Source organism: Pseudopipra pipra, chromosome 1, assembly GCF_036250125.1.
Source record: "Pseudopipra pipra isolate bDixPip1 chromosome 1, bDixPip1.hap1, whole genome shotgun sequence".
NCBI lineage: Eukaryota > Metazoa > Chordata > Aves > Passeriformes > Pipridae > Pseudopipra > Pseudopipra pipra.
Genome location: NC_087549.1, coordinates 103,034,798 through 103,050,192, shown reverse-complemented (window position 1 = coordinate 103,050,192; position 15,395 = coordinate 103,034,798). Strand labels below are relative to the sequence as shown.

Sequence of the window (15,395 nt, the reverse complement as noted above, 5' to 3'; positions counted from 1 at the left end):
TCTGTTAAGCAAAAACTTTAATGATTTACATGAAGAAACTGATCTCTAAGTAGGAATCAGGCCTTGGTTAGACATTAATTGGATTTCACCTACATCATAGAAAGGAAAAGGACAGCTTTCAGCTAGATCAGCTTGCTGCAGGGCTGCATGTTTGCCAATGCTGCAGAAGGTAGGTTACAGGAGTGCATAGCTGGAGTGGGAAGAAAGGATGAGGGCTCACTGCTTTCAGTAGCATTTAGACATTTTCTGGGTGAAAGCACACGTGAAATCATGATTTCAGTAGGCGAAGCCTCCTTCGTACTGCTACAGATGAGAGATGTGAATTTATGTTTGCTTAAAACTTATGTTAAAGGTCGACACCTCCCTCAGCCCAACTTTTTTCCTCCTCCTTTATCCATGATTCCCCAGTTTGTGGGAGCTCCATATGCATCAAGAGTAAAAGAGCAAAAGGAAAAAGCACTCACTGCAGAAGAACCTGAAAGTCTTTTGAACTCTATCCCACCTGCTAAGAACAAAAGAAGGCCACGTATGCTTGAAACTAAACATATTACATTGCAACAAATCGGAAGAACAGGGAACATGGAGAGAAGTGCTCCAGAAATAAATGTTTAACAGAGTGTTAAACACATCAGTGTGCAGATAACCAAACAGTGCAATGATGCAAAACAGAAGTCATGCCAATCCACCACCCTGCATCCCACCATTCCAGAAGAAGGGAAGAACCTGCTATTGCAAGGTGCCAGAGAGCACTGTCACTCCTTATTTCTAGGCCTTGTGCAGGTATCAGTTGGTATGATCCTGCTTTATTATTCCCACCATTTTGATTCAAGGAGAGTAGAAAGTGTAAGAAAAAGGAAGCCATATATGTTTTTATTAAAGGCTTAATTTTGATCTTCATTATGGGCATATGGTTACTTGCACTGATGCAGCGGGTCTTCAGTCAGGGTAAGAAATCATTCAAGATGAAAATGTTTTACAAAAGGTTCCGTGTTTACCCTTTCAGGCACTGCAACACAGCACAAAAGACTACCCCGTTAAAGAATAAATGATGTATAAATTGATTTTTAAAATTATAACAGATGGGGATATTTTATAGATGACCCTGTAATTTTTAAACAACTGGTTATTTTCACTTCCAGAGCAAGGTACTTCTTGTCAGACAAGTTGTTTGGAATTTCTGCTTTGTCATCAGCTCAATCTATAAAAATAAATAAAATGAAGAAGGTATCAACTAAAATAAACTGTGACAAGATGGTGAAGTGTCCTATTTATTCACATGTATATTGCTATGGACAACCATAAACTGAAGCAAATGACAGGACATGCATCACCTATATTTAATCTTACACACTGAATATGTATTTTGATAGCAATAAAATTAGTGCATAAAACAAATGATCAGTAAGTCTGCACAGTGTCTAGTTATTGAATTAATAGTTTATGGTCTGTCTGACTTACAATTACTGGCAAAAAGCAATGGCATAGTTGGGAGTAAATATTCAATGCAATAACAAGGTCTCCTGTATGCATATTTTTACACAATACTGTGTGCAGTGTTTAGCTGGATTGTAGGCTTTCTGCTGGCTGTTTCTACACAAATGTGTTTCAGTATGCAATATCAGTTCCTGAAGACTATGACAATATCGACAGCATCTACCATTTGTTTGTGAATTGGAAAGATTTATCCTTGATGATTGTACAGTGCCCCTTCATCCGGAGCTCTTCTCCTAGCTTTAGGTGGAGGTGTCATGAAACGATGGGCTAAATTTATGTTAACACACCGCCTTGGCATTCAGCCTCCCCCTCCCGGGACTGGACCGGGACACAAACGGTCGATCCACACGGGATCTAGGCGCTGCTCTTCACCAGGCAGGATGCGATCGCCCTCGTCACGTCCAGCCTCTACCGCCGATCGCTTAGGGCATTCCCCACCCACCGCCACCGGGCTCCTCCAGGGCTGCGAGTTTGTTTGGTGTCTTCTTTATTTTTTATCAGTATGTTTTGGCTCGTGCCAGCGGGCTCGCCGCCGGCAGTGCTGCTCTCAGCCAGGCCAACATTCCAGCCCGAGGGCGGGCCGAGGGAAGGAGACCACCCCCCTTCTCCCCGGGGAGCTGCCGCCTCTCGCCGGCTGAGGGGCGGTCGCCGCCGCCTGCCCCCTCCCCGCCAGGGGGCAGCCGAGGGCCGCCTCCCTGCCTCCCGCCGGGGCTGGCCGGATGAGCGGGGCCCGGCGGCGGCTGCGGATGAGCCGGGCGAAGGAGCTGGTGGCGTACTGCCTGCTCCTGGGGCTGTCCGTGCCCCTCCTGCTGCTGCTGCCGCTCCTCTGAGATGCGCCGGGCGGCGGCTCGCCCCCGCCGCGGGGGGACGGGCGGGAGGAGCCGGCGGCAGCCCTGCTCCGCCGCCCGGCGTGCGGCCGGCGGCAGCAGCATCCCGAGGCACTGACGCCCCGGCGGGGGAGGATGAGGCGCTGGGGCGAGCTCTGCAGCGGTGCCACCCAGCCTGCGCGGGCGGGCGGGCTGCCTCTCGCTGCGGGGGGGCCCGGCCGCGGCCCCGGCCGCGCTCTGCCCCTCTACAGGCTGTGATGCCGCCGCGCTCGCCGCTCCTCCGCCGTGGCTGACGGGGACGCCGAGCGGCGGTGTCGCAGCTTCCCCCTTTCGCCTTCCCAAGTTGGGCTTCGGTGGCTCGGGGCCGGGGCCGGCGGCGCCTCTGCCCCGGGGCGGCCCCAATGGGCCCGCGGCCGCGGGCACTGCCGCCGCAGCCGCCCTCCCTGACCCAGCGCCGGCCCCCGCCGGGCGGCGGCCGCAGCCGGGGGCAGCTGTAGCCGGGGGCGGCCGCGGCGCTCGCGTTGCTGCAAAGCCGCCGCTCTGCGGGGCGGAGTGTGTCCCTGCCGGCTCGCCGTGCGGGGAGGCGGGCCGGGGGCCGGCTGAGATGGGAGAGAGCATGTCCAAGAGACTGAAGCTGCAGCTGGGCGGCGAGGCGGAGATGGAGGAGCGGGCTTTTGCCAACCCCTATCCCGACTACCAGCCCCACGGAGCCGCGGCAGCCCCCAGCGCGGCGGACGCCCACCGGGACAGGGCGCTGCTGCCCCCGGCGGAGGAGGAGTCCCTCCCGTTCGGCGCCGATGGGAAGGTGAGTCCCGGCCGGCGGGCAGGCGGTGCGTCCCGGCCCCGGCCCGCCGCGCTCGGCCTGGCCCGCGGGGCGCTCCCTCCTGGCGGAGCGGCGGCCCCGGGCGCGGGCGGCCATGGGCGCTGCCCCGGGGCGGCCTCCGGCGGCTCCCGGGCCTGGCGACGCCGGGGCGCTGCCCCTGGGGCTGCCCCCGGCCTCCCCCGCCGCCCCTGCCCGCCCGCCGAGCGCGGGGCGGGTCCACAGGCACAGGCGGCGGCTTCGGAGGCGCCCGAGGAGAGGGATCGGCGGGGTGAGCTGAGGGAAGGAACCGGACCTCAGCCCGGCCGCAGGGCTCGGAGCCAGCCGGAGCGACTGTTGTTCGAGCTGTTTGTTTTACCCTGGAACGGGAGTGAACGCGATGCCCGATCTGTAGATAACAGAACAGCTATATAGCAGAACAGCTATAGCTGCGCTTACCGCGATGGTTCTGTCGCACAGAACAAGTCGCCAGCACAAGTAGCCCGAGTTCCACCAACGAAAGCGCATAGAGAAGGGAAAAGATGAGTGCCCATCTGGAAAAGAAGAGTTTCTTCTCAGGTGGCAGTGACACTCAGGCGTTGGGTGATGCTGGACTGTCCTCTGCCAGGCACGTGTTTACTGACTTACACACGGTTATAGCTTCAGGTACACCGTGATAGACACCTGGCAGTCGGTTCATGCCCGCAGAAGATCCGTCTAGAGGCACTGGTCGCCCAATGTTTGCAGTCCTCCAGCTCTGTTTATCTTCTTGACGCCACATGCTGCTGCTTGGGGAACTGTGAGTGCCTTAGGTTTTAAGTACAGAAGCTGCCAGCCGGCTGGCTTAAGCTGCAGAAGGAATACCTGCTGTTATTTTAGCCCCGGAGCAGCCTCATCCTTCGATACTGTGCTGCTTTGTCATCTTTTGCATATAAAACACTGCATGGTGACATTGCTAGAAGCACAAATGCGCCAGGGGTGGGAAGCTAACTTCCTAACTCACTTTGACTGTATGCTGGGGTGAATAAAGGAGAGACATTAATATCAGCTCTGTATTTTTCTGCTTGTGGAGATAAGGAATTACCTTGGCTTACTGATAGGGTGGTAGGTGGTGATGCTGAACAGTGAGAGGGGCTTCCTCTCTAAGCATCATAAGTATCAGCAGAACAGCATCAGCTCACCATCCATCCAAGGCAATGAAAGGTTTCACTAAGTTGTTCTAACAGAGGTTTATGAACTTGTATGTGGCTAAGCAGAGTGCACAAAAGAGAATACTTTAGAGGTTCAGTGTCTTACTGCTGCAGCTAATTGCAGCTGTCAAAAGCAGAGCGTTTGAGAAGGTTTCAAAAGCAAGAGTAAGTTCAGAAGTGAAATCTGCTTTGTTTTTTACAAAAATCCCTGGTAGTATACTCAGTGTTGGTAAACATTTTTTTTTTGTGGAAGAGAACTGTGATTTCTTTGTTCTTTTGTATCTGGCTTAGTATATAAAAATCATCCAAGTACGATGAATTCAGGTATGAAGGCAGAGAGGATACAGCTATAGCTACATATTGTTCTTAAATTGATAAAAAACATGCCAAGAACTTTCTTCTAAGGCCTTCTGTAGGCCAGTCATCCTTCTTATGTACCTGCTTTAGATCCCCCACTTCATGTCCATATTTTAAAAGAGAAAATAAGCCTTCATTTACTGCTGATTTGGGTTGACTACAGCTTTCTAAAGTGAGGTAATCAGAAGAGTAGTGGGATATTAGAAGAAAGTGAACAACTTAAAAATTATTTTTTAGGGCACACTAGCTGTGTTGCAGAATAGTTCAGCTCTAATTTACTTCAGGTTTGATTCTTTAGTGAGTCCAAGCTCCGAGACGTTGTTCTGTGGCAGAGGTGGAATTAGTTAGTCAAGAATTTCTAGCCCTATGTTCACATTGGGGATGCCTGTTCTGCTCTGCTGTGGGTGAGTATGCTGTTTTACAGTGTGCGCAAATGTTTTTTCCCAGCATCAATGCTGGATGACATTCCTGTGATATACTGTGTGGCAGTCAGCAACTATTTATGTTCAGAAAACATGTTAGATCACCTGTGTAACTGTGTATTTGATAAAAGATGGTGTCTGGGCTTTGTTACATTCAGAAGAATGAAGCTCCTCTGGGAAAAAAAAAAATCTTCTGTACTGTCGTAAAGCTATGTAACTACAGCAACTTTCAGTGGTCTTTGAATTCTTTCAACTCTGTGCATCTCATAGGAGAAGGCAGATATGAGTGTACATTTTCATTTTGGTTTTGCATCTATAAAATCTGAGGAATCATCTTACATATTTCTGGGCTAGAATATAGCTGTGAATATATTTATGTGTATTTATATTCTTTGCAGCATTGCATGTTGTCACTCCTAGTATTATCCTTTTATGAGACTTCATGATGGGTACTTTGGGGTGCTTTTGTTCTTGTTGATTTGTGGTTCAGTGTTTTATTTTTGCCTTTAGTAGGCTCCCATTCCATCAGAGAATTTGTCTTTGCCAGCCTAAAGCCCCAGTGAAGACAAAAGGACTTTACATAGGCTAGGAAGTCTGTTCTGTAAACTGCTGTACACAAGAACACAAGTTTCCTAAAAATGAGAGCAGCTTTCAGAAGCCCTCAGTGAACTGCATAATTTCTCCCTCCCATCTGCTGCTGAGTTGAGCGGTGAGCACTGAGTGACTCACATAATGACAGCCTGAGGTGTGCATGGCTCTGCTGTTGTCATGGAAGGCAATGCATTATTAATCCCTCCATTTGATTTCTTATGCTGTCATGATTGCCATCTAAAATTCATCAGGTTGATAAAAGGACAAGAAGCTCTTCAAGTCATTGTCTGAAATGTGAGACAATTGGGACAAAGTGCTGCATATGAAAGTACGTGTTTATATGCATAAGGTACAGTTCAGGAAGCTTGAAGGTATGGGAGCAGGAGAAGAGAAAACAAAATCTGAGGCTGCTGCTTTGCCGTCTTATAAATAGCCACAGTAAACACTGCAGTTATCTGCATGGGCTCTGCTCATGTAGTTGAAATTCACTATTTTCATTACTAGATTTCTTCACTATTAAAATATCAGGGACTTGAATTGTTCCTGTAACTTGTCTGAGAATGCTGAGGTAATAATTCACCAGACAGCATTAATTCAGGATTAAGAAGAAACATCATTTTAAATGTAGATCTTTGTTTAATGAATGATGAATCTTTCAATTAAATATATGTCCTGTAGCCCTTTTCCTTTTGATGTGGGTTCCATCGTGATCCCTTAGCCTAAAAAAGTACCTATAGATATTATCTCAGAGTTGTCCAGAGGTTTTCAAAATGGAAATCTAAATGGTCAGGGCAGGCAGAGAAATGAATAGACAGCTATAGACTCATAACAAAGAATATTCCCTAGTTCTTAGTTCTCTAATGTGATGGAGAGCTACAAAACTCTAATAAATTTCTTGGGAAGGGGAATGGTGGAGAGCTTGCAGAAAAGAGATGGTGATGACTTGTTTGAGGACCTGTCTCTGTGAGTGACCCACCAAGATCAACCTCAGATTGTCCGCTGTCCTTGGAGCCACCACAGCTGTGTGGCTACATTCATAGTACAGTCGGGTGTGATTTGGGATCTTCCTTTACGCTGACTATGGGCCAGTGACTTGGGAACTGAAGCAGGCTGATATTAATCTGTTCAGGCAGGGGAAGGTGGGAGCCTGGGCAACCTGATGAGGATTTTGTGTGTGTGCAAAAAAAGCATCCTTGTCATCAAGAAATTATCACAATCTCAGCCCTCAATATAAGGTTGTCTGAATTTGTTGTGGAATCACAGGGCAGCACTGAAATTAGATTCAAATTTTATGGATACCCAAACCATAGCTTCTTTTTTAGGCCAGTTCTTTCTTGATATGTTTTTTTTTGACTTGCCATAATGTTTCAGAAGTATTAGTAAAATGTGGTGCGTTCCGAAAAATGTGTACAATGTACTTCATAAAGCTTTGCAGGGGGCTCTTTACAGGGAACATATTTTAAAGATAATGGTGCTCATTGGCAATTAACACTTAATGGTGATACAGAATATTTACTTAGATTATAATTTGAGTGATTTAGTAGGTTTCTCAGTCTTCCGTTATTTCTGATAATTCCTTTATCTGGCTTTCAGTCTTCCTTCTCCTTTAAAATATATTTAAAAAATATATTAAAAGTCCTGTCATCATTGCCTTGCTCTTCTCCCTTTGGTGTTTTCTTGTAATTTTTATCTCACTGGGCATTTTAGTTGTCTCACTGAAAGCAGCAAGTTCTCTCTGTTCTGAAACTGACTCCTCAGTGACAACTTACACTAGTGAGAATTATACAACTCATTGCACTGGAGGCAAAATTGAAATTCTAGAGCCAGTAAATATTTCTTCCCATTTTTATTTTTTTTTGCGAGAGATGTGGGGCAGCTGCATTTCTTGAGATTGACGCTTTTTTGGCCATTTTCTGGCACCCCATCTATTTTGATAGAGGATTCTGAAACACACATGATTTGCAGTACTGTCAGTGTTTCTTTTGAGAGAAGGTTTGTTTTGCTTTTTGTGAGTCTTGGTCACAGTTAAGTCTGCAAATCAGTGTATTGTACTTCATTGTCCCTTACTAACTCATGGCACCTAGTGTGCCAACCTGAGAGGAAGAACTGCTGCTTCCTCCCTGCAGCGAGGATCAGCACTGAATGCTGCTTAGTGCTTTTCTGAGGGTCTTTATTGAAAGCCTCTCCTGCTATTCAGGACTTTAACTACATATTGACTACTGTTTGGTTTTAGTCAATCAGTTCTGAATGAAAATACTTTTAAAATTCAAAACCCAAGTTCTAATTAAATTGTCTCGCATCTGTCTGCTCTTCATCGGTTTCTAGTTTTATCTTGCAGACCTCCATGTTAAGGAGATGTTACTCTAGCTGGTTGCGTGGCAATTGTAATAACAGGTATTTGCTTTTTGGTGAAAATAAATTTTATTTTTATTATCTGCACTGATCTGCTGTCAAGCTCAATATGTGCAATATATCTGTTCTCACTGCATCAAGATAATTTAGACAGCATTGGTAGAGGTTTTAGCTTTTTTTGCAACTTGAGCACCAACTAAAAATGTCACAGCTAGGCCAGAAACTTCTGTGTAGTGAGTGACTTTAAATCATTCAACAGATTTTTATCTTCTCAGCTTTCGAGAAGTAGCACACTGGTGTTAGGCTACCTGGAGGACCAGTGATTTTCAGTATTCCTCTTTTTATTTATCAGCTTCCATTTTCCAAAACATAGGATAATGTTCCTTGGTATCTGTTAATCATGTTTATTTTTGTTACCAATAATGTGAAGCTTTTTGATGACTCTTTATGATGATCTAAATATTTAAGCGTTGGGGTTTTTGCCATCTTATCACCAGTGAGACAAATAGCTTCTTTTGCACAGAAATGCATTAGAAGCACGGTCTCCTTATTTCTTCCCTGCTTTAAACAATTTTTTTTGTAACTTGAATGGTTTGCCTTTTAATGATTTTTTTTCATGCCCTTATCCACTCTGAGACAGGGTGTAATGGCTGCATTTAAAGCCTATTCCTAAGCTGACATTTTTAGCAGTGTAGTAGTTTGCCTACAGCTATTGATTTATCTTTCTCTTTCCCCCTCTCCCCTTTTTTTTTTTCCATTATTTTTTTCCTCCCCACTGTCACATGGATGGTACTAAGTGCTGGATCGCTGAAAAACAGTGCAATGTATTCTACAGACAGCAGTGTTTCCAAGCATTTATTAAGCATGTGGTTTTGCAGAACTGGCAATTGTTTCTGGAAGGACCTATCTGAGGAGTAGCAGAGAACTGTGTTTGACTGGTTCAAAGGCTGGGTGATGAGGTTTCTTAGTATCTGGTGTTTTCAGAGAAGGAAAAAAAGCTGCTCTTGGAGCTGTAAGAGTCTTTTGATTTAGGTAAAAATAAAGTAGAAGTTGATTTTCTGTTCAAAAAGACAGGTCACCTCCCAGCAGACCTTGCTAGATTCTGCATATGGGATCCTACTGCCATCCCTTCTCGTGTGCTTTTCCAGGAGCTCTGTGGAGGTGAGCGTGAGACTTCGTCCTGCTTCACTAAACCCGTGCTCCAGTGCGTGGGTGTGAAACCTGGCTCTCTTACAGCCAGTGGCAGAGTTCCCAATGATTTCAGTATGGCCAGGATTTCTTGTTTCGGTAGAACTGTGAGTTGTCCCTTACCCAGGTCTTCCTCACCAGTGTATCTCATGTCCTTTATGCAGTCTTTTATGCAAGTTTGGGTTTTGAATGAGTTCATGCTGCGGTGCCAACTTGAGTTGTATTTTCTTCTCTGTGAAATGCATTTTATCTGAAAGAAAACTGAGCACCATGTTGTGTGTCCTGTTTATAAAGTTTCTAAAGCCACCTTTCAACATTCATCTCGTCATGTAATTAATTTATTTTAGTCCATGTAAGCATCTGTTATAAGCTTATAGGAGAATCTTATAAAACAAACAGTGATAGCGGTTGGTTGTTAAAGCTTCAGAGCAACCCAAAAAAAAAAGAGGCAGTGGTGGAGGGGTAGATAACTGGGGAAGACTTTGTTGCTACTTAAAACTTTTTTACACTGATATAAGCTTGGGAATAGCTTTGCTTGGGATGACAGATAATTATAATAAAAATATTCTTTCATCTATGTTTTTCCAAGCACTGAATCAAGACAAGGAAGTTACAATTCCCATCTTAGGGAGGGATATGCCAACCTGAGCTAAATTATTTGTATGGGACTGAGGTTTCAAATCAGAACTCAGGCATTATGATGTCCTAGTGCTCCCCTCCTGCCTCTAAGTAATTTAGTCTGGTGTTTAATATAAAATATGATGATTTGGTAACAGCAGGTGTATTGTCAGAACAAAAAGATAACCAGCCTGCTTGTGATATGCAGTAGGTAAATAAATGGGGAGTCTGAAGCCTTAGTTCACTCTTGTCAGATAAGCTGAGCACTATGCCTCAATGCATCCGCATGAATATCCTCATGCTGTTTTACCATATGCCTTAGCATTGGCATAGCTGTCTTTTGAAGGAGAGAATCCCTGCCCTTGGGAAAGGTTTTGCTTTGTGTTGAGACTTCACTGAACTAGTCAAAAGTATGTGTGTGGGAGTCTTGTGTGCGAGTGGTACAGTTTCCTAACAAAAAGGTGCTTCACGCCATATTAAGACTGAAGAGTAAAAGACATCAGATGCCTACTGCGATTGGTTGCTGTTTTCCAGGGTTACTGGAGAAGGTTAAGGGGTCTCTAGCTTGTTTCTAGGATGGCATGTGTGCAATGTGAGATATAACTGCACAGTTTCCTTCTCCCTTCCTATCTTACCACCATAAAATGGATTTGAACCATTGACCCTGGAGACTTCTGGTGTGTCAGAAGCCTTGTGCAATTACTACTGAGCTAATTTCTCTTTCTCCAGTGAAAAAATCATAAATGTACGTGTGTTTAACATCAAACTAAGTCTTCTCCAATCTGATTTGTTCCAGCTGCTATATGGGAGCAGGTTAGAGAAGCAGGAGGTGGAAGGAGATCAAGCACTGTTCAGAAAACAGTAGCTTATTCTGAGTGTAAGCTGAAAAGTAGCCAAATTGTGTAATGCCATTTTTCTGATGACTGCTGCGTTGTGGCTCTTGGTCTGGGAGGTGGGGAAGCTCTGCTGACTTCCATCTTCCTAGGGGGTTTCTCTTCTGGCTGCTCCTGGATAACTAATTTATGTGTGGCAAGTGATGTATGCCTGGGACTTTCCATAAATGATGGAAAACACATTCAGGAAATATTTTGGGGTGGCATAAGGTTTGTGCACATCACAATTTTTGTCAGAGTGATGCTAATATCTAATAATGATAAAACTTTTCCTATAGCCCAGAAAGGGAAGATTTTTTTTTTCTTCTCTAGCTCTGTAGTAGATAAATTGTGCTAAAAGTAAAACTAGCCCTTAGGCTCTGTTTTAATCTGTAAAGTAGTTTTTAATAAGTGTGTTAATAGGAAAAGCTGATCAATAGGTGATACTGTTAAATTTAAAAAAGCCCCAAACCTAACTGAAAAAACTCCCAAACAGGATTGGTGTGCCCACTCAAATGTAGAGTTGTCCTGTGAAAGGGCTTCATGAATACTCTTTGTCATGGAAGTTAATAGGACAATAGATTCAAGTTAATTAACTATTTCCATGTACCATAGGCTTAAAGGAGTAATCAGTAGCTTATCTTCCCCTAAGGTATGCATCATGAGAGAGAAATGTTGGCAATAGTAAAGTATCCTCTATTATATTTCACATATATCATCTATATAAACTTTTCTTGGTCAAAAGTAAAAGCAAGCAGTGTGTAAAATCAAAGAGTTGTTTCTTTGCCTTCACACATGAGCTGAAACTGCTGAGCTACTTTTACTCACCCTCTTTGTGTCTAGCTCTTTCTTAGTTGTACATTAATACATCACTGCTTTGAACAACCTCCTCATCATAAAGCATGTCAGTCCCAGTATTGTTTTGGATATAGAAGAGAGCAAGAAGTAGGAGGAAGGACACTTGGGCAACTGGACTTCTAGGTGGCAGGCACAAACTGTGACATCAAAAAAAGTTGGATTTAAGAAGAAAATGTGTCTACACCATGGATTATGTGATTGAACACATCATTAAAAATGATGGCTTGACTTTGACTTGATTGTCTCGAGTATGAGCATTTATTTTCCTTTAACCATTTCCTGCTCCGTTGTGGCACAAAGGATGTGCAGGGACCTTGTAATGAGAGGAAGCACCTATAACACAGGGCTTGTGCTGTGTTTGTCCATAGTATGGTCTTGGTACCAGGACCCTGAATGGAGTATTGTCCCATGGAATGGCAGCAGATGGTTATCTTCTGTTTGCTTCTATTCACCTTTACTCAGTTTGAAGAAGCTTTCTTTACTGTATTAAGGGCCTGAGATAAGAGGCAGAGTAGAATTACATATTGTCACAGTGTCCATAGCTGCTCTTTGTGTGACTTTAAAGCATCCCCAGATAACTTTTGTCTAATGTAGATCCTAGTAACTTGCTCTAATATGTAGTCAGAATGCATTTATGTGGGACACGCTTAAGGTGAACCACCTTGATGTTATTGATTGCTGTATGTGGTATTTATTCCCTAGTTCTTTTTTGCTTGGTTGGTTTTTTTTCTCAAATGAGAAAGTGGAGCAGACAGTTTAAATTCTTGGATTCTTTCCTTCTTTAACTCATTCCCTGTCTCCTGTTTTCAGGTCAATGCTCGGTTTTCTAAACGGATCCAGGCAAAAATTAAAGACCTTCTGCAACAAATGGAGGAAGGGCTGAAGACCGCAGATCCACATGACTGCTCTGCCTATACTGGCTGGACTGGTGAGAAAACTAGAATTTGGTTGAAGCGTATTTGTTGAATGATGTAATTGGGTTTATTCACAGGAGAAAATTCTAATATTCTCACAGGAGTGGCAGAAATACTCTGATAAAAGCATTTGTGTGAGTTGTTTTTTTGTTTAACTCTGGACCCTTGATCACTACTGTCTGGAATTAATGACTTCCTTTGACTTCAGCAGACAGAGGTACAGCGTGATAATTTCCTTTTGTGTGTGGAGATCTTTGTCTTGCAGAAGAAGTGGATCTCTAAGGCTGCTCTTTCTGCTTACCTCTTGTTTCTTTGTTTTTGTGGGTTTTTTAAAAATAGTTATTTTTCACCTTTTTCTGTTCAACTGAGTATTAGTTAGCAGTTTTCTAATGATAACAGCGTCTTCTAATCAGTGGGAGTAGGTGGGGAAAATGTGTTCTGTGCCCAGGAATTTGGAGCCTTAAAATCTGCAGTATGGATACTTTGGCTGTACTTGTTCCGTCTCTACAAAAATGGTAAAATGAACATGTGAGGAGAGGGAGTGTAGAGGTGAGGTTGTAAGATTGTAAAGATCATGGAGGTAAATAAGCATGTGCAGGTGCTGGTTATTGCTAGGGACCATCATTCATTTAGCATTGCATCACCAATGCTGTTCAGGTGTGAACGAGCCCTTATGATTTCTGGGATTTAACCCCAGCAGTATCATGCAGCTGATACCCTGCCCCTCCTACCCCCCCCCCCCCCCCCCCCCGCAGTGGGATAGGGAGGAGAATTGGAAAAAAAAATTCATGGGCTGAGATAAGAACGATTTACTAACTGAAACAAAGTAAAATATAACAACAACAATAATAAAACCGACAGCAATAATAATAATTGTAATGAAAAGGAGGGAGAGAGAGAGAGAGAGAGAAGAATAAAACCCAAGAGAAACGAGTGATGCACAATGCCATTGCTCACCACCTGCTCACCAGTGTCCAACCTGTGCCTGAGCAGTGATTGGTGGCTTCCTGCCATCTCCTCTCAGTTTATGTACTGAGCATGACATTCTTTGGTATGGAATATCCCTTTGGCCAGTTCAGGTCAGCTGTCCTGGTCACGCTGCCTCATGGCTTCTTGTGCACATGGTTCTTGGCAGATCATGGGAAACTGAAAAGTCCTTGACTTAGGGTAAGCACTGCTCAGCAGCAACTGAAACATCAGTGTATTATCAATGTTATTCTCATACTAAATCCAAAATACAGCACTGTACCAGAAGAAAATTAACTGTATCACAGCTGAAACCAGGACACTGATCCTTTAGGGAGAGCCTGCAGTTGTCAAGTCTGATGTGGCCACTCTTCTCAAGTTGCCAAAATGCTTTTCCATCTAGGCCTCTTAAGTGTGACTTTGCTGGAATGAATGGCTTATTCTATTTCTGCTCTTCTAGCTCACACTTCAGGCATAGTTATGCTTTTAGCACAGCATGTTTGAAATGTGCCCTGAGGAGATCTATTCTTTTATCTTTATGTCATGAGAGGGAGTAGCTTGGAAAAGCTCTCTATCCTTTGCCCATCCTTAGGCTTAATTCTGGCAATGAAAGGGTAAAATTTCTTTGCTTTCTGCTTGATGTTTCAGTACAGATGGTGCTGTGGGTGGATGGGTGGGGAAGTTTTAGACAACTCAGGCTTAAAAGGTAGATGTATTTCAAGGTCTGAAAGCGAGTGGCTGCTAAGTGAGTGCTTTCTTGCGCTGACAGTACCAAACCCCTCCTGAGGAGCTGTGTTCTGACACTGTGATTGACAGCTGAAATTATGGCTGATAAACCAGAGCATGCTGAAAATGAGTCATAAGGTAAAAGTAACACAGCCATCGTTAGCTGAAACAAGAACATAGATGAACAAGTAATGTTGCCTCATGAGAATGAGGTTTTTCCATCCTGTAGAAGGATCACTATCTACATCTGTTCCAAGCTGTGAACTTCTTTCAGGGCTCCTGTGGATATAGTTCTGCATAAAAATGTTTAAATTATCTGGCTTTAAACATACTTATTGAAAATACTTTCTCCCCAAACTTACTCTTTGCAGCATTTTGCTAGTGTGCAAATCAGAAGGTAAAAGCAGTGCTGTAAACAACTTGCCTGCTTTTATGTACCAAGTCTAGGCAAGTCTTATGGGCAGTGCAGTCCTGTGCACTGGCTTGTACTTTTTGAAACACCTTTAAAATCTTGGAGCAGGTACTGTTGGCACGTAGCAATCGTAGGACCCATGTAAGAGTCCATCTTGCTTATACAAGTACTCTTTGTATGTGCCAGACCTCTTGGAGAAGCCATTTTAAGGGTGTTGCACTAAGAAACACTAGGAAGGTTTGGATGAACTGAGCTTCATGGCTTCTTTTCTGATCATCCTTTGATCAAGCCCACGTATCTACACATTTGTTGCAACATAAAAAAGGGTTCCACAAATCCTTGTAAATAGCCCACAAGTTCCTGTGACACTGAATTGGGCTCCCCAGCTCTGCAGCTTTTTTCTTAGACTCATCTAGAAAGACTTGTTCAGAACCCATCCAGGGAACATCTGAGAATGTACCAGCACTCCTGTGGTGCTGTTGTTCTTGTACTACTCAGTTGCCTCTCTATGAGCTATGTGGGCCTTGTGTGTACTTGGCTTTAGTTGAGGCTAAAGTTGAAATGGGTTTTGAGTTACAGTGTGGTCTGGAGGTGATTTACTTCTGCACATGCATGCTTGCAATTGGCCAATAGACATCCACTTAGATAGGTTTGTTTCACCTTCTTCAGTCTACATTGTTGCAATTTTTAAGGTTTTTTTTGTTTGTTTGTTTTAATGGAAAACTATGTAATGAGTTTGATGGAGTGAAGCTTGATAGTACCTCCTGGCACTCTCTAAGCACTTGTTTGCCTTCTAGCTTTTACAAACC

At 44.2% G+C, this 15,395-nt stretch overlaps 1 protein-coding gene across 1 annotated transcript in view; it reads left to right on the top strand.

Annotated features, from left to right (window-relative positions):
* The first annotated feature begins 2,488 nt into the window (after positions 1-2,488).
* LANCL2 (LanC like glutathione S-transferase 2) overlaps positions 2,489-15,395 on the top strand; it is a 31,164-nt gene continuing 18,257 nt past the window's right edge. The window contains exons 1-2 of the mRNA XM_064668690.1: positions 2,489-3,126; positions 12,379-12,496. Of these exons, the coding sequence (XP_064524760.1) occupies positions 2,926-3,126; positions 12,379-12,496 (319 nt within the window). The 5' untranslated portion in view covers positions 2,489-2,925. The remainder of the gene's footprint in view (positions 3,127-12,378; positions 12,497-15,395) is intronic.